Raw genomic sequence first — 25,387 nt, 5'->3', positions numbered from 1 at the left:
TTTCTATTTTCAAAATAAAATATTTTTTCCAACGGATTTTCGAAATTCTCTGTGGGCCAAATTGAATATGTTGAGGATGACATGTCCCTTTCCCAACTTCCCATTTCTTGAATTAAAATGATATTTTGGTGAATTAATAAAGATGATTTTAATTTGCACTATCTATGTACTTATTTGATTTATGCATTACTTTGTTATATATCATTTGAATTTTATTTAAAATGGTTCTATTATTATGGGTATCATCTATTATTGTGAATGCATTTCTCCTACTAACATACATTTGAAAGACTTTTGCATAGTTGAAATAGAGATGTGATATTTATGTTTTTGTGATAATAATAATAATTGTCAATTTTATTGGTCTAATTCATTTTAAATGCATGCCTCCAAGGGGTGATTGAAGTGTTTTCCTAACCTCGCTTATTTCACAAACAACATTCAACTCCCGTAAAAAATTAAAAGAAAATACTAAGGAGACTCGCTTAAAATAAGGATTCTTCATGAATTGTCTGTCACTTCATTTTTTTTACACAATGTTTTATAATATTGATACGAAAATTAAGTTAAACTGTGAGATGACAAAGAGTTTGTAAAGAGTCTTATTTTAAGAGAGTCTACTTAGCATTCCTTAAAATAAAAATTATCGACGAAAAATATAAAAGTCCCTTCATATTGTGGTAGTGCAAAGAGAAGAATAATCCTATAAAATAATTGCAAAAAATATTCCAAGCCTCTTGAATATTTTTATGCAAGATCTAATAAAATAATGTTAGGGAAAATTGTGTTCATTATTATCTAAAAAATAAACCAAATGTTTATGATTTGGAAGTGACTCTCAAAGCGCATTTTACTCCCCACACTGCTATCACATGCACTTCACATCTATATAAGCACCCCCACCCCCTCCTCTCCCTCCAAACCAAACTCAACACACTCTGCTCTCTACATTTGCAAACCTCGACTTACAAACCTTCTCAAAATTCTCAAGATCTTTGATCTACTTTCAACTACAACAACAAACAATCCCAAATTGTGTTGTACTTAAAACCCATTACTCAAAATCCCACCAAAAATCAACACTTTTAGTGTTTGAGCTACTACTTCTTTGATCATAAGCATGGAGAACTTGTTCCGATTAGCTGATCATGAAGATTTCTTCGCTCGCCGTTGCATCATGGTCAATGGTCCAATCATAGTTGGAGCCGGACCATCAGGTCTGGCAACAGCGGCATGTCTCAGAGACCAAGGAGTACCCTTTGTTGTCCTTGAAAGAGCCGAGTGCATAGCATCGCTTTGGCAAAAACGCACCTACGACAGGCTCAAACTTCACCTTCCAAAAGCATTTTGCCAACTTCCCAAGCTTCCATTCCCAGAAGACTTCCCTGAGTACCCAACAAAACGACAATTCATCGACTACCTTGAGTCATATGCAAAACACTTTGAGATCAACCCAAAGTTCAACTCATGCGTTCAATCCGCAAGGTACGATGAGACAAGCGGTTTCTGGAGAGTCAAGACCGTTACCTCAACCGAGTCTACCCGGTCTGAGGTTGAGTACATTTGCAGGTGGCTCATCGTTGCCACGGGCGAAAATGCCGAGTGTGTCGTGCCAGAAATTGACGGCTTGTCGGAGTTTGGAGGTGAAGTTATGCACGCGTGTGAGTACAAGTCCGGTGAAAATTTCAGGGGAAAGAAAGTACTTGTTGTTGGGTGCGGAAACTCCGGCATGGAAGTCTCTCTTGACCTCTGCAACCACAATGCCTTCCCATCAATGGTGGTTAGAAGCTCGGTAAGTCATTGATAAAAGTACTCTAAAACTAAAAAGTGAAATGGTTATCAAACGAGTCCTTAATTTTCTTTACTAAGTTCTAATCTTCTGATGGAAGTCTAATAATTTTTGCTGTGTTTTTTACAGGTTCATGTTATGCCTAGAGAAATCTTCGGAAAATCAACGTTCGAATTGGCGGTTTTCTTGCTAAAATGGCTGCCAGTTTGGTTGGCTGACAAGTTGCTCCTGATGTTTTCATGGTTGGTGCTCGGAAGCATTGAGAAATACGGGCTGAAAAGGCCATCCATGGGACCAATGGAGATGAAGAACGTTGAAGGAAAAACCCCTGTTTTGGACATTGGTGCATTGGACAAAATCAAGTCCGGAAGAATTAAAGTTGTTCCCGGAATCAAGAGGTTCTCCCCCGGTCAAGTTGAGCTCGTTAACGGCGAAACCCTCGAAATCGACTCTGCTGTTCTAGCCACCGGATACCGCAGCAATGTCCCTTCTTGGCTTCAGGTAAAAAAATGTTCCAAACTCTTCTTTTTCTTTCTTGAAATTTAAAACTCGGTTGTATACAATGTTTGTCACATCACCTGTTGGCGCGACACATCAATTAAGGATACTGTGACAAAAAAATGTCCGTACACGAACATCGAGAGTAAAAACTTTCATGGTAACTTTGATTGTTGTTTTTGGACTAGTGACTAATCTTGTTTTGTGCTATGTTTAACAGGAAGGTGATTTCTTCTCTAAGAAAGGATTCCCAAAGCAGCCATTCCCCCATGGTTGGAAGGGAAATGCAGGACTTTATGCAGTAGGGTTCACAAGGAGAGGGCTCAGTGGTGCATCAAATGATGCCATGAGAATTGCTCGAGATATTGGCAATGTGTGGAAAGGAGAAACCAAGCAGGTCCAAAAGAGAACCACAGCTTGCCATAGAAGATGCATTTCCCAGTTCTAAAAAGATTTACCTATCCATTCAGAAGATTAACCAGACACTTAATTAACTCTCATGGTGTTAAAAAATGAAAGAAAAAGAAAAAAAAAATTAGTGTATATCATACAAAGGAAAGAAAACAAATAGATAGCACACGAAGACAAAGAGCCCTCTCCAAAGGTCCAACCCAAGTACCGAAAATGTTGGGAGTTTTGTAAACTGAGGATGATGAGGCTTCTTGTTTCTTCTTTTTCATTTTTTTTTTTTTCGTGAAGTTCCAGACAGTTCTTTTGTATCATATTAATCCAATGATCGAGTTCAATCACAGGTTTCCAGTTCTATCTATTTTCATATCCCCATTTATCTCATACTATTTACATACAACTAAGAAAAATTAGTGATCATGCGAGCATAACTACACAACGGCTATGTTTAAGTGTTTTTTCTTATACAAACAAAATTTATTTAAAAAAAAAAAAAATCCAAACTCGAGTGCATAGAGGAAGCACATAAGCTCAATATGACTGCGACTAGTGCCAGCGTTTGCGGCTAAGTTCAAGTGTTAAACTAATTAAGAGGTCCCTTTTCCCACTTCCTCTCCATCTTGCATTAATACATGGTTTTTCATGTGCAAAGGTTCCTAATTCTCAGCCAAGAACAACTACCTGAAGCAATATTGCTCTAAAAATAGTTCTACATTCTCTTAAACCCATGTATTTCCGTAAAGCCTATTAAAGTAAATGGCCAGCCCACTAACTCAAAAGTTTTTAAGATTGGCAACTTGCCACAAGCATCTATCATCAGATGGGTAGGACCCATCAATGGAAGAATGAAAACTCGAGTCCACCACACCCACCACCTTTGTTTTCTCTCTCTATTCTCTCCCTCTAGAGAATTAGCCAAATTGCAATTTGGCTACACATCACCATTCCCTTTAACAACTATTATCTTTGAGGTTTGACCAACTTAATGATCAAATAAAAATACAAGTTCATTAAGCCTCTGTTGCCCTTGCACATGGATAGAAGCCACAAAGCCCTCCATGAAAATTACAGTTAAATCTTCTTTGTAAAGCAATATCTAAAAAGGAAGGAATGCAGTTCAAACTTTTGCCTTTTGGAGTGATAAGTTGAAATGTTGTGTGAGAATTAATTGTTTAAACATGTTTGATTATGTAAAGGAAGCCAATGACTAAACCTTTCTGCCAGAATACTAATATAAGTATTGGCCGGTAATCATTTCTAATTTTTTTTTTTTTTTTTTTTCCTTCTAAATGGCTCAGGGAGGAGGAAAAGGGAAAGGGCATTATGCATATAATGATATCAGCAGAAAGCTAAAGCTTATTGAACAGATGATGAGGATGGTGTTATGGATAAGTTTTTGAGAATGATGGTGAGACGGTCACGTGATGTTACTAATTTACGTATCATAATATTGTAGACGACATGACTGGTAGCACATGAACTTGGGGTATAGAACTGTTGATATATACAAGTATTATAACATGAATGAACTAGTAATGCTGGTACATCAACGAATTAGAAGTACTCGGTGGTTAGGCAATACATTAGGAAACTGTTTGTTTATGAAGGTCCAATGGTGCAAATGAGCTGGTTCTTTTGTAGGACTTGATAAAACCGCTCAAGTTCCTTTCATCAACGAATTGGATGAACTGCTCAAGTTTCTTTATAAGGGAAAAAATCAACCTCATTGAATGTGATTGATTCAGTGTACAGAAGACAGATTATTGGATATAGATAGGTTTCTGCACAAATAGAAATCAAACCAAACATCAATTTCTTCTGTTTTCTGCACAAAGACAAAAGATACGATATTGCTAGGTTTACTGCCAAAAATCTACCAAAGTAAATCTCAATGAAAAACTTGTGAAGATATACATATAATATCTAAACTGACATTATGTGTTTTAGTGTAAATTGCCATAATTCCCTTTTTTTCTTTTCTTTTGCTGTCAGATATCTCCAAATAATGTGATTGAAGCAAATCAAACTTATTGGTTTTTAATAGCTTCTGCTTTTGATGCACTGTAAATAGCACATGAAAGCAGACTATAAGAAATAAAGATGAACAAAAATATTTGAAGAAAGTGTTGTTGGCACAAGAGACACTTACCTATCGGGAATGTTACCGTTTTAGTACATATTTAAAGTCAATTATGCACTGCTATGTGTTTTAGTTTTTCCACAATGGCAAACATACGAGATTGGCTTGAGATATAGCTACAGTGACTTCTCGTCACACATATAATAAGTACAGTCACATACACACAAAACCCTATCCATCTAGTCAAAAGCTGTATGAGGCAGCCAGCCATTAGGCTTTTATTCTTCACCATACAAAAGGCCAAGTCTGTAGAAAACACCCCACATGAGAACCCCATGCTGCAGCTGAATTCAAAATCCCAATTAAGGATTTCAACTGAGAGAATGAACGATACTCTTTCAAGTCTTTCACCACCACAACCCCAACTCACATGAGCAAACTAAGCCTTCCTCAAAAAACCTGGCTGCAGATAACAGATCCAGTTATTTTTTGTTCTTTTCTCTCTATTATTTTCCAACATCTTCTCCATAAACAGACATTTTCCGCCAGTAACATTAAAAATAACACATGGGTATGGCCACGGTTCTTCTCTGCCACAATCACATCACATTTCTCTTCTGCTTATTATTGCACAAGTGAAGAATTAGACTTTGTTCCTTCACTTCACATGTTGTGTCTTCTGCGCAGCCTGGTGTTAGTGGACCTATATGGATCGTCCGTAGGATTTTGGACCTTAAAGTAAAAGAAATGCAGCAATTCATTTTGGGCCAGTAGGGTCTCTGATTGTACCCTAAAGATATCAATCATGAACAGGCAGCACATAAAGCCACACAGTCTGAAATTAGTCAATAAAGTTTTAGATTCTCTTTCAAATGTCACGTTGCTTTCACGAACTCCAGCTGCATGCACTGTTTGAGTACTTTCTAAGTACAATTTGAATTGAGTGGTGCAGTGGTTTGCTGGAATCTAGATTCTACTTGTAAGAGGTTGTCACATGGTTATTCTCCTTAAATGTCATTCAGATATCTTATGTTCCTGTTTTTACACTTAATTGTACGACATTGTCTCCAACTTAAATATTTCAATATCAAGTCTAGGGTTTAATCACAAAAATCCTAACTGTTATTAACTATCGAACCACTTGTACATTATATTTTCGTTTTTCAAGTTTCGAACGTGGTATTTTATGTTCTTCAACACTTGCATATGAATCATCCTCCAAAAAATTCCAAACGTATGATTCTACAGAAACAATCAGATAACCCAAATAAAATTTCCGGTACCTTGATTTTGACTACTTTCTTACTTTTGATCAACTTACTCTTGATATTATTAATGCCAATGGAGAATCCTAGCTTATACTCACTCAAATGACAAATAATAACTTCCTTTTGATAAGTATATATACTTATCGAGATCAAAATCCAACACTCCGAAACATGTATTAAACGATGCAGGTCAACAAAAAACACCTTCAGCTCAGGTTGCAACCCTGAGTTGGCAGCCCATCCATTGTTTGTGGGGCATAAACCACCAATTTCCATAATTAAGGTTGTGCCATTCCCGTTTGGACCGTGCACACACACACTGACTACACATGCAGTGAAGAGACGAGTGTTGCAACCCTAAACCTGAAACCAGCCAGCAAAGAGTCTCTGACCATGCAGCCAGCCTTGTCTGACATAGAGACACAATTCATAAATAAATGTGTAGTATCATTATTTCTCATGCTTTGGTTTGGAATTAAATAGTACTGAGTCAGAAAATTGATGGGGGCTCTTGGCTTTACTAAGATATATATGGATAGAGGCTTACTTTATTTATAACACAATAGATTACACGAGAGAGGGCCCAAATACAAGAAACACACAAACAAAAAGATGGACCTCCATAGTAACCCAACAGCCCAAAATATAGTTTTGAGGCCTGAACAGGAAAAACACCAAAGTAAACCTTACTGGCTTCCAACCTCCGCCATCAACCTGCTTATCAAACGAACAGCCCCTACAACCTTTGGAAATCAACCGAACTATTGGCCCAAAGCTGGATGAAAACAGAGTGACAACAGGACCCCAAAACAGAGCCCCGAACTCCTCCACAGCACACCGCAGCATGAGCAGGACTTGGGTGTCACCGGTCATGTACTCATAATCTTATGATCCGGATATAGAGAAGAAAGATTTGGTTGTCACTGGTCACGTGATGAATCTTATACTCACAGAGGAGTGTACTTAGTGGCTTGCAAGAATCCCTGTAAAGTCTAATCAACAAGGACAAAGTCTACATTAACATAGCTAAGCGGATCATAGTTGTACAACTAAAATGGTTATAAACTAGAGTTTTTATCACAAATATTACTTGAAATTGACCCATCACATCAAGATGGTTCCTGAAATTAAAAACCGATTAATGTAGTTCTTGAAAATGAATGTTGCAGAACAATGTAATCATTCCGTCACAATTCTGTAAAAAATTCTGTTTTGCACCTTTGCGAGCACGGCCTTGGAGGTCAACCAAGCTCCAACTTCCGCCACTCCGTCCAATCTTTTGCTTTTTCTGGTCGGGTACGGGTTCGACCTGCACAAGCTGGAGTCCAGGTACCCTTTGATCATCGGCGGCATCGTCATACCTCATGACAGAGGTTGGGATGCCCATTCTGACGGTAATTCCTCCATTAATCTACTTTTTCTTCCCATAATTTCACATTTTCTAATGTATTTTATTACATTTTCGATTTAATTTTTGAAGTTTGGGATGTGTTGGCTCATTGTGTGGTGGATTCAATATTAAGGGCTTTGGGGCTTCTGGATATCAGGCATATATTTCCTGATTCGAAGCCAAAGTGGAGGGGTGCAGCTTCCTCGGGTGGGAGAAGATGATTGTTTTTTTTTTTTTTTTAATTTTTTTAATTTTTAAGTTTTTAATTATTCAAAAATAAAAAATTGTTTTATTATTATTTTAAGCATTTCTAATCCAAATGGCAATATTAATTAGACTTATGGGAATTAGTTATTTGACACATGAGCACATAATAGAGTTTTTGACGGAATTGTGATAAAAGAATCATATTTATTTGAGACACCAATTTTCAGGAACTACATTGATTGATTTTCAATTTTAAGGATCATATAAATGGGTTGGATCAATTTCAATGACCATTTGTGATAAAAACCTATAAACTATTGCTTGAAACAAAAATTTATGGTGCTCTGGAGTATCTTATACTCTTTGAGTTTTAACTGTTAGATCTTGATTTTTGTATTTTTGATCAAAGATCAAATGGTTAAAAATATAAAAATGTAAAACTTATCTTACATTTTTTTTTTTAAATTCTTACCCATAAAAGGAATATTTATTTAAGAAGTCTTTTCTTCATTAAAAAGTGAACATGCATCAATATAGTCGAAAATGTATGAATAACATGTTTGGATATATTGTTGGCAAGATATTAACAAAACGTCTCCTTGATCTGCAGTCAAATGCTCTAGCACTGAGCTACGGCCCCTTTGATTATTGAAGAAATGTCAATGATTTTTCATTCTTTTTTATAAGAACGGACATCTGTTCCATAGACGAACTATTCTCCAAAATTATCCGTGCGTTTATTTTTGGTAGATAAAAGGAGTTAAATCCTATCAAAATCGAAAAGAAAACGAGGAAGGAGATCTAGGCCCAAAAGAAAAATACAGGCTCCCTAAGATGGCTCCTGTACAAAAGCCTACAGCCCCATAAGTCCATAGCTTTTTGCAGGTTAATGCTTTTTGCTTCTGTGGCTTGTGTTCTCTTCAGTCCAACTGCCAAAAGCCTCGAACCAACGGCAGCAAAAAAAACCCAGTTTCTGTTTTCACTTTTCATCCGTCGCTGAATCACGAAGAACCTGAATCTAACAGTCAAAATCCCAAACCAGTAAAAGAACCAAAAGGAAGGCGGAGGAAGCAAGCAAAGTGAGATAGGCCAAAAAGCCAAGCAAAAAGCTCCAAGAAAGCCGGAAGCCAGAGAGAGAGAGAGAGAGAGACAGCAACAACAGCAATGGCAGTCTCATATAATCTCACCAATTTCGCATCCGTTTCTCTAAATTCCCCTCGCATTCTTTCGTCTGCAAACAAGTCATCCATTTGCTGTGTTCCCTTCAGCAACAGTTACAGTCCGGGAGGTAGCTCGAGCACCAACCTTTCCAGCGTCCATGGCGGCTCGAGACGATGGAGACCCATGTCGGTTCAGGCCATGGCTTCCTCCTCCTTCGGTTCCCGGCTCGAAGAGAGCGTTAAGAAGACGGTGGATGAGAACCCTGTTGTCGTCTATTCCAAAACTTGGTGTTCGTGAGTGCATCTTATCAAAATCTCCCTTGCTATTAAATTTCGTAAATTTGCAATTTGGGTGTTGTTTTTGCTGTAAATTTGGTTTCTTTTCGAGAAATTTGAATTGTTTTTTTTTTCTTTCTGGAAATTGTGTTTCAAGGTACTCATCTGAGGTGAAATCGTTATTCAAAAGGCTTGGTGTGGAGCCGATCGTGATTGAATTGGATGAACTGGGTATGAATTTTTTACTATCCATTACATGGCAATGCTTGAGTTTGCAGTTGAGTCCGTAGATTTAATGTAAATTGTTAATAGAGCTTCAGTTTTCTGTGCTTGACAATGTGGTAGCATAGTTGGAATGTAAAATTTGATGGTAGGCCAGCTGATTATGTATACAATGTATGAATAGTGGATAGTTTCAAGAGCAACTTGTCAAGCTCTATTCACCTTTCGAAACAGAAAGGTTCTGGGAATGTCCTCACATTTCTAGGGATTTCAGGATGATCGAAAATAATGTTTCTTCAATCAAGAAAATAAGTGTGCTTTTATAACACAAAATTCCCACACCCGTAGTGTTCGTGATTGGCCTACTCAACTGCGTATAGATCGAAAGACAGGGCGGCACAGCCCCCAACCAAGGGAGTGGTTACTTCCGGTGTGTCCCCCCTTATTCCCAACATGCTATAGTGCCCCCCGGCGGGTAGGAGCAGGGTCCAGACGCGACACCCCTTATCATTATCATCTACCGCCCTTTCTTTCCTCCCGGCTATTCATGCATGAAGATTGTCGTATATATGCTTGACTTCGGTTGCCAGTGCTATAGGTAGAAGTACATTATGGCAGGATCAGTCACCCGGGCAAACCAACCCTCCTCCAAGAAGAATTGTGCTATGACAGACCCGAACAGTGCAGGTTGGCGGACAGGGTACGGCTAGAAGTTTACTGAGAAGCGTGGAGCTTGCTGCCTGGTGGTGATTGAAATAAAAAAATGACCTCCAATCTTAAACCCAGGAATCCATTCGCTACTGCTCCTCATACATCCACTTTGATCTTACCTTATTGCTTTCCTGTAGTGGTTTTTGTCGAAGAGTCCTTGTTTGATTCCATCGCTGAATTTGAAAGCTATTTCTCTTCTACAGGTCCCCAAGGACCACAGCTGCAAAAGGTATTGGAGAGGCTTACAGGACAACATACTGTCCCTAATGTTTTTATCGGTAAGCAACTCTGTAAAACCTAAAACATCTCAAACATGTTATGTTCTGCTCAATTGACAACCTGATCTCCCACCCACATCGATATTCATATGATGGATCCAAGGGTGGATCCCTGTTTAGGCTACTCTAGGCTGCTGCTCTGGGTAGCTTAAAACAAATATTTCTTTTATATAATATCTCGACATGATGTTTATTGCAATTTTGTACAAGTTAAGTTATCCGTAATACTTATTATACATTGTAGTTCATTAGTTTGTCATTTAGTACGTGCAACGGTAAATTAAAAAAATGTGGGAATCCCCCATTGTTGATGAAGAACGTAATCTTTGATGAACAAATTGTTTATCTTCCCCGACAAACCTAGAAGTATAGTCTTGTGGATGTTATCCGTTTGTAGTTTGGGGGCTTATTTTTTTTTCTATTTAAAGTTTGAATGTTAACCAAAACGTGAATTACTGAATCCTGTTTCCATTCTTTTCTCAAACACTCAATCTTCTTTTTTGGACATTCTTTTCTCCAAATTCAATTTCAAGGTTATATTCCCTTCGTTGTTCTCTTTTGAAACACTAATCTCATCCTCCAAGGCTACAAACAGAAGTAAAGACTAATAAAACCTCCTCAAACTCTCTTTTTCACTCCTTTTTTGTTACTGAGCAATTGCCGGAATAGAAATGAAACTCCTTAGGTTCTTTTAACAGTTTGGAGATGCCTAGAGTCGATGCTTGAAAATTTGTGCTCCTGTTGATGGTCAACAGTGTAAAGGCGTAAGTCAGACTACTAACAGTTTATATCTTCAGAAGCTAAATGTAAATCTCAAAATGGTTAACATTTTCAATTTCAGGCAATTTAGTAAACTGCTATCAGAATAGAAAATTTTGTTCGTTAGATTTTTCCTTCATGGTTATTCCTTCCTCGGCATAATTTCTCAACAGTGGCTTCATTCAGTGATAGGCATTATCTGACGAAAAATATTACCAACTAATGTGCTCAAACGCATTATAAGTTTGTCATATTGCAATTTCTATTATTGATCTTATTGGGTGTTTAATTATAATAAAAGCTCACACTTCTTTTCCTTTTCATGCAGGTGGGAAACACATTGGGGGTTGTACAGGTATAATACTCCTACATGAACGTTTCGTCTTTCATGGCACTGGTCTTTAGCAAAATAATTTGTAATTTTTTTAGTTTAAAAGTAAGTGGGAACTTTAGGGTTGAATTCCATGTGACAGTGTGTGATCATAGACTCTTAAAAACATAGAAGACCAATGTGATAAGAAAGTAAAAAACACAGGCAAATACGTAGAGTAAAGAACTCCACTTTTTGAGTCAACAGCTGTTTATCTTCGTGTTGGCCGTACTGGCTAGTTATAAAATCTCCCGTGACAAAGTGAAAACCTTAAAAGAGAGCAAAGTTGAACAAGGTGAAAATATATTAATGTCTAATGTTGCTTATACTTCTGATATGCAGATACTGTGAAGTTATACCGAAAAGGTGAACTAGAAACTTTGCTCTCAGAAGCGAGTGCTAAAAATACACAAAGCTAAGCCCCACAACCCAGCGTGCATTCACTCACAGAGCCCGATCTCCTTGCAATCTCTGATTATTTGAAAGAACAGACGCACGATTTCTACCTCTACAAATTTCACTGATCAGAGAAAAATATATTGTGAGTGTTAATTCATTTTCATAAAACCTTTATAATTTGACAGTTAATGAAGGGTTTATGAAGCTTATGCAGAGTTTCAAAGGTACACAGATGTGGTTGAAACTATTGACGTTTGGAACTGAGAAGCTATTGCTTTTTGTATTTTTTTTATTTTTATATCCAATACAACTCCTTATTTTTTAACCTTTATTCGTGTTTGGTTCACATGCTGTGCTTCAAAATTTTAAGACTTGGATGTCAACAAGTTGCTGGCTTCGTATACATCTCACTTAGGCGTTTAAAATAGGCTAACAGATGACTTGGATCAGGATGATTTTCTATTATCACAGGAACTTCCTTGAAATTTTTAATCTATGCCTCCAAGCGTGGGACGCTATCGACTTCCAGCACTTGAATACCAGCTGCTTCTTCCTTGGCCTCAAGCCAGAATGCTATCCATCCAAAAGATAAGTCCGTCATTCCTATCTCATTTCTGTTAAAAAAAATAAAAAATAAAAACTTCGTCCACCAAGGCCATGCTCTTCTAAGATTCTCAGATGTTCTTGGGCATCTTTAGCTGCTCTTGCTTGCTCTTCTCCAGCGCCTTTGAAGAAATCCAAAAAGTTTGCCTTCTGAATTACTCAAAAGAAAACTAGTCAGTGAAGCCATCGTATTATATCAGTCTGAGAATCTCTAGGCAAGAAAACCGCTTGTTATTAGTTCATCCAAGTTATGTCCAACGAGGTTAGAGTTAGGGAGGTAGGATTACCTTGTCATCTCCAAACTTTGTCCAAAACCGAGCCACGGCCCTTGCACGAGGGTCATTTGGCAGCAGTGGGTTCTGCGGCCATGCCCCGTCAATGTACTAGAGAATAACAATGGACTCCGCAATAGTTTCTCCTCCTTGGACAAACACCGGAGCCTTGTTATGCACTGGGTTAAGCGAAGAAGCAAATCGCTCTTGTTAAAAATGTCGTCTTCTAGATATTCATATTTGATTTCCTTGAGATTCAGAGCCCATATAACCCTGTAAGCAGTTGGACTTGTCAAGAACCCTAGTACCTTCACTTCCTCCATATTCTTTTTGCTTGTGTTTATCATCTTCTAGCTGGTTGGATGCAGTTCTAACTTGCATCGGCTCCAACCAATCTGTAAAGGAGGTTAGGTGGAGATTACTAATTATAATATGCCATCTTATTTGACCTTAAGTAATATTTCACACAAATCTACCCCTTAGTCTTCAAATTGTGTATTTTTAATCGATGACGTTTTAGGATGAAACCAAGCCATCCTCTTACATTTTGGTAGCGTTTGTAGGAGAAAAACTTTCGAATCCATGTTTTATAAAACAATGTCTATCTCTCTCTTCACATACAATGATAGCGTGTAAGTTCTTCACTGTTTTAGTTGGAAAAAAAAAAAGAAAAGAAAAGAAAAATAAAGTCGGGAGTGAGTGACTGCGTCTTTTTTTTAATTTTTTGGGTAAAGTACAAAAAACTACCTCAACTATTGGTGTCACGACACTTTCATACCTCATCTTTTAAAATTGATAATGTCGTTACCTCATCTTACGAATTTGTGTCAATGTTATACCTTCTGTTAGCTTGGCCGTTTATTTCTCAGTTAAATGTTGATGTGTCTTGATCCGGGACCTTTTTTTATTTAAAAATTATTAAAAACTAAAAAAAAAACATTTAATATTTTTTAAATATTAAAATAATAAAGAAAAGTTATTAAAAAAAAAAAAAAAAACCAACATCACAACATCAGTTCGTCCCCTTCCCCCCTTCTGTCTCTTCTCCCCGTCTTCATCTTCTTCCCCCTTTCTACAACTGCAACCTAGAAAAAAAGAAGAGAAAAAAAAAAAAAAAAACCAATTTGTTTTCCCCGCACCCAACCTCCCCAACCCCAAAAAAAAAAAAAAACCCAGAAAAAACCTAGATCCCGTTGAGGTGGAATCAGGAAACCTTCACCAGACCGATTCTGAAGGTTGAGAATCTGGGCACGGAGAAAATGCCGGGGGGGGGGGGGTGGAATGGGTGTGGAGGGAAGAGGGTGGGTGCGGGGGACGGACGAACTGGGTTTTTTTTTTTTTTTGTTCCTTCTCTCTTCTTCTTCTTCTTCTTCTTTTTCTTCTGCCCGCCCGTTTTTTTTTTTTTTTTTTTCCCTTCTTCTTCCTCCTCCTTCTTTCTGGGTTGCAGGGGGTTGGGTTTGTGGTGGGGGGGAGGGGGGACGAACTGGGTTTAGTTTGGGGTTTTTTTTTTTTTTTCTCTCTCTTCTTCTTCTTCTTCCTTCTTCTTTCTGGATTGTAGGAAGATGGGGAAGAGAGAGAGGAGGGAGGGACGAAAGGAGAGGTTTATTTTTTAAATTTTTTATGTACTTTTTATTATTATTTTAATATTTAAATAATATTAAATGATTTTTTTGTTTTTAATAATATTTTATTATTTTTTTAATAAAAAATGGATTTCGGATTAAGCTATGTTAGCATTTAACTGAGAAATAAAATGGCCAAGCTAACGGAAGGTATAACATTGACACAAATTCTAAAGATGAGATATGACATTATCAAATTTAAAAGATAAAATATGAAAGTGTTGTGCTACTAATAATTGAGGTATTTCTTTGTACTTTACCCTAATTTTTTTTTTTGCATGTGTGCCACTGCCTGCTTTTGTGCACTGTTTTCCACCTTCATTTTCCTTCTCTCTTTGGTTTGCTACTTCTTTATCTCTTCGTTTCCGCAGAAATATAAACACATCCCATTAAGTTGCTGAAAATATATGCAAAAGTTGAACTTCAAGAGCTTTTATTTTCTGGGAATTATTGAACAAGTAAAATACAGAAATGATAGCATTGTGATGTTCATGGTTTTGCTAAAGCAATAATCGTTGCTCTTCGGGTTTTGAAAAACGTCAACAGTGCATTGCGTTCAGGAAGGTTCTCTTTGATTGTGGGAACCTCCCTGAACCTTTGAATCCATGCCTGCAAGCGAGGAAAGCGATCAGCTTCAAACACTTTAACCCCAGCTACTTCCTCCCAGGCTTCCAGCCACCAAGCTATCCACCCGAACGCCAAATCGACCAATCCAATCTCTTCGCCGCCGAAGAACTTCTTGTTTCCCAGGCCATGCTCTTCCAAGATTTTAAGATTTTCCTGCGATTCTTTGACAGCCTTAACTTGTTCTTCTCCAGTGACAAAAAAGAAGCCGCGGAAAGCTCGGTCCTAGGTTGGACAAAACACGTGTTAGTTGGCGTTCACATAAAAAGGTTATGTTTCAAGACAGTCTGGCATTTTATGTCATCATCGATCATAAAGCTCGATAACATATTCAAATACAACATAATATGTCGAACAGTTTGACTGCACAAAATTTACCTTGTCCTCTCCGAACTTTGCCCAGAACCGAGCTTCGGCTCTGAGATGAGGGTCTTTAGGAAGCAAGGGGTTGTGTGGCCATGCCTCTTCAATGTACTCGAGAATGACAATGGATTCTGCAACTGGCTTTCCATTGTGAACAAAAACAGGAATCTTCTTGTGTACTGGGTTGTACTTGAGAAGCTCATCACTCTTGTTGAATAACACATCCTCTTCTACATTCTCAAACTCTACACCCTTGAGTTTTAGAGCCCATATAACCCTTTGAACATAGGGACTAGGCCAGGCTCCTAGTAGTTTCACTTCTGCCATTTTTCTTATCTTGTGTTGTGGTTCCTAGATGTATTTATAATTATGCCCAACAAACGACTTGGTGGAGATATACAAGTTCATAATTTTAAGGGAATACTGGCTTTTCTCACGTAAGCTATGACATTTGGGCGATAGAGTCAAGAGTCAACAACAGAGACAATTCAAGGTGCATATGTACGTTAGCAATGATGTCACATTCACTTAATTTTCTCACCTAGATATTGTTAATAAAAGCCATTTAATAGTGCCAGTTAATTAGAAAGAAAATCATGTACAGTAGCAGAGCCAGTATCAGGTCATTGATTGTTCTTAATTTAAAAATTTTCAAAAATCTTATGTATATTTGTGTGTATATTGTATTTGATTCTGTAAACATTTAGGGAAACTAAATTACAACATACTCCTCCTACTTCTCTTTTTTTTTATCCTCCCTGTCTTCCTTTCGTCTCTTCTTGTGTGCGACTCTATTGTGCGCAGCAAATACTCGATGAAATGCCTCATTTGACAAGTCTCGATAGTCTTCAACAATATTCAATAGTTTTTGGTAGCCAATCTTGAAAAACCTCTACATATCATAGTAGTTGTTGATATATACTGGCATAAGCCTTGACACGTTTCTACCAAATGCTCAACAAAAATGGTTCAATAAGATCAAAATCATGACTCATTATTTAAAAATCCTGGCTTACCATGCATATATTGTACATTTCAAAGAAGTGTGCTATGGTAAATCATTTCATGGTTTGGTGTACGATTTCTGATAATCAATGGTTGTGGGGGTGCTATAATGCATTAAAGATACCAGGGTGAACGACTGAAAGTAGCAAAAATTTATTGGAAAATTTCATTTAAACTCACATAAACTCTCTTTACATCAGATTTAAATTTTAAATATGATGTTTTTATTATCCTATTGCATAATTATCATTAAGTACAAAATAAAATTAACAATAAAAATAAAATTTATCAATAAACTCACACCTAATAATTAAAACATAACCATCACATAATCTTTCTTTTACACGGCACTCACGCTCCATAGATCAATATACTATATTTTGGTACATATATTTGGGTACGTGCATTTCGGTATATATATATTTAGGTACATTAATTCAATATAATACATTTCAGTACACATATTCAGGTTCATTATAATATATTTCGATACAAACATTTAGGTATAAACATTTAAATACAAACATTTCGGTACAAAAAAGTCAATTTTATATATTTCGGTACAGTCATTTCTGTACACTTACACATTTTTGTATCACAAATTTCTTTTAATATTATGCTCATTTATAATTAAAAAACTAAATATGTGCATATTAATAAAATTAAAATTTAATGTGGAGAGATTAAATAAAAATACACATTAAATAACGAAAATTGAATATAAATTTTAATAAAAGTACACTTTAAGGGATTAAATTGAATATGTAATCTACTACCAGTTTTTTTTTATTTTTATTTTTAATCTTTTGCAAGGTCTATGTTCAAAAACCTCTAATATTTTTTTTTTTTATACGAACTGATATCTCCCTATCACGAGAAAAAAAACAATAGAGAGTAGGAAAATGAAGATCCTTAGCTCCAATGGTATATGCAAATTTAACGGCAAGCAAGCTTTTATTTTCTGGGAATTACTGGAAAGCAAAATACAGAAACGACACCATCCATGTATACTAATACTACCTTAAAAGTAACAAAGAAACGACAATAGCAACACTTGCTAATGTATATATTGTTCATGACTGTGCTGAAGCGACAATTGTTGCCCTTCGGCCTTTGTAATAGTTCAAGAATGCACTGCGATCACGCTCAGGTAAGTTTTCTTTGATTGTTGGAGACTCCTTGTGGATCCTCGTGGATCCACCAACCAAAAACAAAAGAAAATAAAACCTAAGTCCTAAGTAGTTCCAAAAGTATAGGAAAGTTAAGAATTGGACCACAACCAAAAACATATCACACATAACACATCTCAACGTCCAAGGGTAATTAAGTCATTTCCTTACCCTCGAGGATAAAATAATATACATTTTCAGAACGGGCTGTCACATTAAGGGATTAAATTGAATATGTAATCTATTACTAGGTTTTTTTTAAAAATTTTAATCTTTTGCAAGGACTAATGTTCAAAAACCCCATAATTTTTTTTATATGAACTGATAAATCGTGGATCAACTAAGCCCTCTCGGGGACTTGTTTAAGAATAAGAAAGAGGAATCTCATGTAAATACCATGGAATAGGGTTTGATCCTATTCATGGGGATTCTGTAAAAATTCCATTCCAAAAAGAGAAAGTTCGAAAGAATTGGGATTTTTTGGAGATTGGATGCAGTTACTAATTCATGATCTGGCATGTACAAAATGAAAACTTCATTCTCGATTCTATGAGAATTTTTATGAAAGCCTTTCATTTGCTTCTCTTCGATGGAAGTTTTATTTTCCCAGAATGTATCCTAATTTTTGACCTAATTCTTCTTCTGATGATCGATTCAACCTTTGATCAAAAAGATATACCTTGGTTATATTTCATCTCTTCAACAAGTTTAGTAATCATGAGAAAAAAAACAATAGAGAGTAGGAAAATGAAGATCCTTAGCTCCAATGGTATATGCAAATTTAACGGCAAGCAAGCTTTTATTTTCTGGGAATTACTGGAAAGCAAAATACAGAAACGACACCATCCATATATACTAATATACTACCTTACAAGTAACAAAGAAACGACAATAGCAACACTTGCTAATGTATATTGTTCATGACTGTGCTGAAGCAACAATTGTTGCCCTTCGGCCTTTGTAATAGTTCAAGAATGCACTGCGATCACGATCAGGTAAGTTTTCTTTGATTGTTGGAGACTCCTTGAAACTTTGAATCCATGCATGCAAGCGAGGAAAGCTATCAGGGTCAAACACTTTAACACCGGCTGATTCCTCCAGGACTTCCAGCCACAAAGCTATCCACCCAAATGCCAAGTCGACCAATCCAATCTTGTCGCCGCCGAAGAACTTCTTGTTTCCCAGTCCATGCTCTTCCAAGATTTTAAGATTTTCCTGCGCTTCTTTTACCGCTTTCACTTGTTCTTCCCCAGTGGCAAAAAAGAATCCAAGAAAAGCTCGGTTCTATGTTGCACAAAACATTTTGGTTAGTTTGGTTTAAATAAAATGTTAAGTTGCTAGACAATCTGATCCGTCGTGTTATTACATCATCACCAATGTTGATAACATACTTGAATAATATAATTAAAATCATATGCTCAATCATTGTGATGACATAATATGTTAAAACTGTCAAGAATAATTACCTTGTCCTCTCCAAACTTTGTCCAAAACCGAGCCTCGGCTCTTTGGTGAGGGTCTTTAGGAAGCAAGGGGTTGTGTGGCCATGCCTCTTCAATGTACTCAAGAATGACAATGGACTCAGCAGTTGGTTTCCCATCATGAACAAGAACAGGTACCTTCTTGTGCACTGGGTTGTACTTTAGAAGCTCATCACTCTTGTTGAATAACACATCCTCCTCTACATACTCATACTCCACACCCTTGAGCTTTAGTGCCCATATAACCCTATAAACATATGGACTAGGCCAGAGTCCTAGTAGTTTCACTTGTGCCATTTTTGTAATTTTTGTGTTGAGATTCCTGATTTGTTGTGCTGGGTTTCTAGATCTATTTATACCCCCACAATTAAATCGGCTGCCTGTGCTTCAAGCACATGGTTTTGGGAATTTAGGGAGGACTTGCCTTCTTTCATATAAAATATTATTGGAAGGTGCATGCGTACGTGAGTGCTTACACTTCTGCCATTTTTGTTATTTTCAATCAATTTTGCTGCTTGTGCTTCGACTACAGGGCTTTGGGAATTTAACGGGGAATTGGCTTCTTTCATATAGAATATGCAAAAAAACTTCAGTTGTACATAACATTTTAGTATGGAAAATGAATAGTTAAGATTAAAAATAAATGATTTAACAATTTAAAAATGGCTAAACATTTCGTAACACTAAGTGTTACATATAATTAAAGTCACATCATAAAATATGATCCTTAGGTTATTTGGTCAAGAGTCCCTAATAGATGAATGAGGATCCTTTCCGGATTCTCAAATCGTGTTCGTTCATCGTACATCGTGTGGTCAGTTTTCGTTAGATACTATTCATATTCAATTTTAAATAAAAGTATTTAAAAGGATTTTTGACCGCACAATATACGATGAATGAATACAATTTGAGAATTTCTAGGATCCTCACAAAGAGGATCCAGAGAAAATCCTCATTCCTAATAGATGACTCCCTAGACGCAGAAAATGGAGTACGTGTATGTGTACGTCAGTCATGATGTCTTCACAAGAAGAAAATAAAGGAACGGATTGCATATGTAAATTAAACTTTTATTGGGGTTCTATTATTGATAGGATGGTATATAAATCATCATTTTTTAAGGAGAATTTTAACGAAAAGTTTTCGGTACTGTTTACTTTAACGAAAAATCACATTTTACACTAAAAAGTCAATTATAGTACTATTCATTTTATCCTTTATTTTATCTTTATCGTTAAAACTCAAAAATTTCAATCTATTTTCATTATTTTTCATTTCTTTAAAGGCTATCGTGCCCTCTTTGGAAATGCTGACCACATGCTTCCAGATACGTTTCCTCTAATAGCACTTAAAAAGGAAAAGCATTGCATGGTACATTTCAAAAGTATGCTTTAGCTAACGTTCATGAGCGACTCTTGACTATTGATGATGCATTGTCTGAGCTGATGTGTGTGTCGACGTCTAACGGTAGCCAGATTCAATGAACTTCTCTCTTAGTCTATGATCTTGCTGATGCAATGAACTTCTCTCTTAGATCATCTCCAATGGTCGGGCTAAAAGTCAAATATTTTAGCCCGAAAAATTTAGCTTTTAGCCCAGAAACAACTTTTCTGCTCCAACCGTTCTAGCCTAAAATTTTAGCCCGGGATTATTAAAGAATGAACTTAGGCTATTTTTTTTGGTTAAATTAAATTTAAAAAATAAATAAATATGTAGACTATCGTAAATTAATTTTATAAACATTTTAATCTAAAAAAAATTTAAATTATGATAAATATTGGGTGGAGTCCACTCTGATTTCTGGGCTAAATTTTGGGGGGAATTTGACCTTGGTTTAGCATTTAACCCCAATTTTCCCCTTGGGTTGAAGTGGGTTTGGGGGGAAATTTTGGGGGGTAATTTGGCTTTTAGCCCACCATTGGAGTTGGTCTTAGGGGTTTGAAATAAGCCAACAATTTGCACTAATGGATAGTACTATTTTAATGCGGTTTTGGGTATTTTTTCATATCTATTCTAAGTTATATAATCTATTTATTGTAGAATTTAAATTAAGCATCAAACTTGTTTTAAGAATATTTCAACGACACATGTGACCATTGGTAAATAATTGATTCCAACAATACCATATGCCTTTAAAATGTATTTTGACAAAGAAAAAATTTTGTCGGAAAAAATATTATTACTTCTGACAACAACTAATCACTTTTGAAAATATAAAAGCATTACTGAGAGGACTTTTTTTCCCTCAAAAATATAAAAACATAACCGATAGGATTTTTTTTCCCTCAAAAAAACTAAATCTTCAACATGAGTAAACCTTCGGAAATAACCAATTAATTTCTGATAAGAACTTTACTCATCGTTAATACAAGTGGTGCCAATTCTTCCGGCCAAACAATAGTGCATTTCCGACGAAATTAAGACTTTTTCCAAGGACATTATGGCTGTCGGCAATAAAAATTTGTTTCATGCCATGTTACTGACTACCCATATTTTATGGTCGTAAAATGTGATTTTTACGACGGTTTTGCTTGACCACGGGGACATCTTCAGAACTGCTTATCCAAGTTTGCAAGTGAGGAAACATATTTGGTTCTAGCAACTTTAAGCCAACTGATTCTTCTGTAGCTCCTCGCCAACCAGTCATCCATCCCAAATGCCAAGTCTGCCAAACCAATTGTCTCCATCCAAAAAATTTCTTATCCCCAAGTCCATGTTCTATTGTTTTGAACACTACTTGGGTTTCTTGTTTAGCCTTCTCATGCTCTTCACCAACTGGTTGAAAACATGGAACAAAAGTTGAAGTCTGCAAGGCTCAGTTTAATAAAAATGAAAATGAAAATAATTATCAAATGGATTCTTTCTATCTGTTTGTCTTCCCTTAGTTAAAGGAATTCTTATGTTCGACATTCAGTTGTGGTTAACCTCATATACATATAGCAGCGGACCTCCACTGTGAGTGCATTATAGCCCGTTATAATTAAACTATCTTTCTAAATATTTTTATCATTTCATTTGACTCAAAGACTTGACTCTTTTACCATTAATATGTTAGCCTGTCTGAAAAATAAAATTAGAAATTCGTGTACATAATCGAAAATTGGAGTTATACTTGGCAGAGAAAAATTGGTGTCCTTGGGAAACAATCAAAATTACTTTGAAAGGTCATCTCATTCTCATCTGGTCAAAGGGAATCCAAGAAATGAGTTTGCCAAATCAAATTTGATTTGAAACTCAGTAATTTCAACCCTCTTATGTGGAATTATGCATTAAGTGAGCCGCACTTGCAAGAAATTTGTATTAATGTATTGAAATTAACGCTATTTCTTTTTAAAGTTCATTAAATCACAATTCACCTAAACTAATACCTCTTTTAAAACTCCCAACTAGAACAAATGCCAATCTTTTTGAAAATCCAAGAAAACCTCTTAACATGGTGAAAGTGAATCTAACACGAATCTTTTTGAAAGTTCGAATAAATTTTTTGCATGTTGAAACAAACACAAACCATTTCCAAAGCCCAAAAACCAAATCTCTTTTTTTTTTTTCTTTTTTCTCATCTCTCTTTTTTACCATTTTTTTTTTCTTCATTTTTTTTTCCCTTTCTTTTCCTCAAACTCAAAACCAAACTAAACCAATAATAAAATAAACACAAAACAAAGAACCTTCACGATAGGAAATGGATGCCTACCATTACCAAAAAAAAAACATTTTTTTTCATCTGTTTTCTCCATCGTTTTCTTTTCTTTTAAATTTCTCCTTAATCTTATTTCGTAGCTGCAGAAACTATTCTTCTTCTTCATTTTCCAAAAATGTGTATAATCTTCACCCTCAGGTTTATGGCTTATGGCTTATGGCTTATGGGTGCACAAAAAAATTAGCTTCGCACACTTACAAAGAAACGCTTTAATACTCTATTTTTCTCGGTAGGGAAGTTTTTATAAGATATTAAAAAAAAAAAAAAAAAAGGAATTAAATCAAATCAAACCTTAGTTCACAAAACAGAGAAACGTAGACCAAATTAAGTCAAATCTTTAAAATACTTTCTTTTATATTTTTCAAAGGAAACAATGCACCATCCGGGTGAATATTCAAAAGGAAATTTCAAAGCCTTCTTCATAGAATCAGTATATAAGGAGTCCAGGACTCGGCGATTTAAAGAACGCATATAACTCAACAAAGAATGGAAGAAGTGAAAGTGCTTGGAGCTTGGCCTAGTCCATATAATTTCAGAGTGATATGGGCTCTAGAGCTTAAGGGTGTGAAGTATGAATACGTAGAACAGAATTTGGCTAACAAGAGTGATTTGCTTTTGCATTACAACCCAGTTCACAAAAAGATTCCGGTACTCGTTCACAATGGGAAACCAATCACCGAGTCTGCTGTGATCCTCGAGTACATTGAGGAGACTTGGCCCCAGAATCCCCTCCTTTCAGATGACCCTCATGAGAGAGCGTTGGCGCGGTTCTGGACAAAGTTTATAGACGAAAAGGTGATTGTTTATGTCATACAGTGTCGTATCTATATTATTGTTAACCGAATTCACAGTCTAACAAGCATAACATGTATTGCTTTTGTAGATTATTAGGGTTTCGGCCTTTTTTGGTCATTACTAATCAAATGAACATTTCAATTTGTGTGATCAAGCAGGGGTTACCATATCTTAAATTTATGGCTGATGGGGAAGAACATGAGAAGGCTGCAAAAGAAATCAGAGATGTATTCAAGATCTTAGAAGAGCAAGCTCTGGGAGAGGAGGACTTCTTTGGTGGCAATGAAATAGGGTTGGCTGACTTGGCGTTGGGATTTATAGCCTCCTCTTTTGGAGTGATTGAACAAGTTGTTGGTGTCAAAGTACTGCATGCCAATGAGTTCCCTCGCTTGTGTAATTGGATTAACAAGTTTAGGGAAAACCCAGCTGTAAAAAAGAGCCTCCATCCTGATAAAATGTTTGTGTTTTACAAGCAGAGGAGGGAGATGATCCTTGCTTCAAGGCCTTGAATTGCTTTCTTTCAGCATCTTTTTAGCCTTTACATACATGTAAGTGGTTAAGACAAAGAAAGAAAAATAATGGTTGTTATTCTAAAAAAATGTTATTGGTCACCAACTCGATTAATCCATAGACGTTTAAAAATTTAAGAAATGGCGTTTAGACCTACTTAGGCGCCCGCCTAGGTCGTAGTTAGACAGAAAATAAATAACTTTCATTTTGCATTTTATTTTTTCAACAAATTGTAAAAGACTTGTTGAATACTTGGATAAACGCTCATTATATGTTTGTTCCTCATGTTTTCAATTTGCTATAATACTATATAATCTATATCTCATTTTATTTCGTAATTTATGTATCTCAATACAATTATTTATTTATATTAAGTATAAGTATACATTTATTTATATGTTATATAATAAATTTAATTAAAATTAGAAAACCGCCTAGGTCCCTGCCTGCCGCCCGAGTAGCGCCTAGCGCCTCTTAGAATCTTGATACTCTACATCCATAACAAGAAAATTTTCAAGCATCATAATAACAAATGGTTGGATACTTGAAAAAAAAAATTCAATCACTTATATTATGACACTTGATGTACCAAACCGTGTTCTTAGTACATTGAAAATTTTCTTGCCCAGAATATATTAACCCAATCACCCACTCATCACTAGCCTATTGACACATGCGCTTGTGACAATTGGTTCTTTTACTTATTTTTTTAATTTTTATTATTTTAAATATTATTGTTTTTATTAAAATATAATTTGAAAAATAATAAACATAACCGCCCATGGTCTCACTACGTTGTTTTTTGTGAAATTATTATATTTTATAAATCCTAATGAGAAAAGAGTAAACCGGGTATTAGAAACTTAGTAGGTTTGTTGGACCGGATTATTTTAGATGTTTTAGCGACTAAGATGGACTGACTTGGCTTGGACTAAGTAGGATAAGAATAATGTAGTGTTTGGTGTAATGACGGACTATATTCTGAACTAAAATATTTTAATTTTTTTTGGCTCAAAAAATTAATTTTTATTTTATTATTTCTCTCTTTATCTTTTGCACCCCTCACTCAATAAAATGCCATACAGACATCGAACTTCAAAATGTTCAAATTTTGCAGGGCAGGTGATTGAAAGGTTGATTTTGATAACTCCGAGCCTCAACGAAACAAATGAGATAATCCATTAACACATAACCCTGTTCAGTTGGTAAAACATCAATCAATTCAATATTCATGGGCAAAATCTTGATTAATTTACACTGAACAAAATGTTTTGGTCTTAGAAAATCACTAGAGGAAAAAATACAACCTTCAAAAGGAAATCACACCTAAGCAACTACTTAAAAAAATTGCTAGGAACAATTAACCTTTATCACAGCTCTTTCTTCATGTCTTTAATCTCGTAAATTGCAAATAACTCGCTTGACAGATCA

General features: G+C 35.9%; 5 protein-coding genes and 1 pseudogene across 5 annotated transcripts; 3 read left to right on the top strand and 3 right to left on the bottom strand.

The window, feature by feature from the left end:
- Nucleotides 1–1,120: 1,120 nt before the first annotated feature.
- Nucleotides 1,121–2,735, top strand: LOC137730189 (probable indole-3-pyruvate monooxygenase YUCCA8). The gene is made up of 3 exons (XM_068469248.1): nucleotides 1,121–1,792; nucleotides 1,919–2,290; nucleotides 2,508–2,735. Exons 1-3 carry the CDS (start codon nucleotides 1,121–1,123, stop codon nucleotides 2,733–2,735), a joined length of 1,272 nt encoding a protein of 423 aa, XP_068325349.1.
- Nucleotides 2,736–8,671: 5,936 nt separating this feature from the next.
- Nucleotides 8,672–12,163, top strand: LOC137728999 (glutaredoxin-C5, chloroplastic-like). The gene is made up of 5 exons (XM_068467815.1): nucleotides 8,672–9,094; nucleotides 9,234–9,307; nucleotides 10,213–10,287; nucleotides 11,375–11,401; nucleotides 11,759–12,163. The coding sequence occupies exons 1-5, from the start codon at nucleotides 8,805–8,807 to the stop codon at nucleotides 11,833–11,835; spliced, it is 543 nt and encodes a 180-aa protein (XP_068323916.1). The 5' UTR covers nucleotides 8,672–8,804; the 3' UTR covers nucleotides 11,836–12,163.
- Nucleotides 12,164–12,194: 31 nt separating this feature from the next.
- LOC137728374 (probable glutathione S-transferase) lies at nucleotides 12,195–13,167 on the bottom strand (annotated as a pseudogene).
- A 1,561-nt stretch (nucleotides 13,168–14,728) lies between these two features.
- LOC137728998 (probable glutathione S-transferase) lies at nucleotides 14,729–15,651 on the bottom strand. Its single transcript, XM_068467814.1, has 2 exons — nucleotides 15,315–15,651; nucleotides 14,729–15,161 (listed from the first exon to the last, which is right to left on the bottom strand). The coding sequence occupies exons 1-2, from the start codon at nucleotides 15,624–15,626 to the stop codon at nucleotides 14,802–14,804; spliced, it is 672 nt and encodes a 223-aa protein (XP_068323915.1). The 5' UTR covers nucleotides 15,627–15,651; the 3' UTR covers nucleotides 14,729–14,801.
- Nucleotides 15,652–18,389: 2,738 nt separating this feature from the next.
- On the bottom strand, nucleotides 18,390–19,300 carry LOC137728997 (glutathione transferase GST 23-like). Its single transcript, XM_068467813.1, has 2 exons — nucleotides 18,940–19,300; nucleotides 18,390–18,757 (listed from the first exon to the last, which is right to left on the bottom strand). The coding sequence occupies exons 1-2, from the start codon at nucleotides 19,249–19,251 to the stop codon at nucleotides 18,392–18,394; spliced, it is 678 nt and encodes a 225-aa protein (XP_068323914.1). The 5' UTR covers nucleotides 19,252–19,300; the 3' UTR covers nucleotides 18,390–18,391.
- A 3,837-nt stretch (nucleotides 19,301–23,137) lies between these two features.
- LOC137728995 (probable glutathione S-transferase) lies at nucleotides 23,138–24,216 on the top strand. Its single transcript, XM_068467812.1, has 2 exons — nucleotides 23,138–23,446; nucleotides 23,605–24,216. Exons 1-2 carry the CDS (start codon nucleotides 23,138–23,140, stop codon nucleotides 23,953–23,955), a joined length of 660 nt encoding a protein of 219 aa, XP_068323913.1. The 3' UTR covers nucleotides 23,956–24,216.
- The last annotated feature ends 1,171 nt before the right edge of the window (nucleotides 24,217–25,387 follow it).

Source organism: Pyrus communis, chromosome 3 (genome assembly GCF_963583255.1).
Source record: "Pyrus communis chromosome 3, drPyrComm1.1, whole genome shotgun sequence".
NCBI lineage: Eukaryota > Viridiplantae > Streptophyta > Magnoliopsida > Rosales > Rosaceae > Pyrus > Pyrus communis.
Note: the sequence above shows the minus strand (reverse complement) of the source record. Positions and strands in the feature narration are given on the sequence as shown.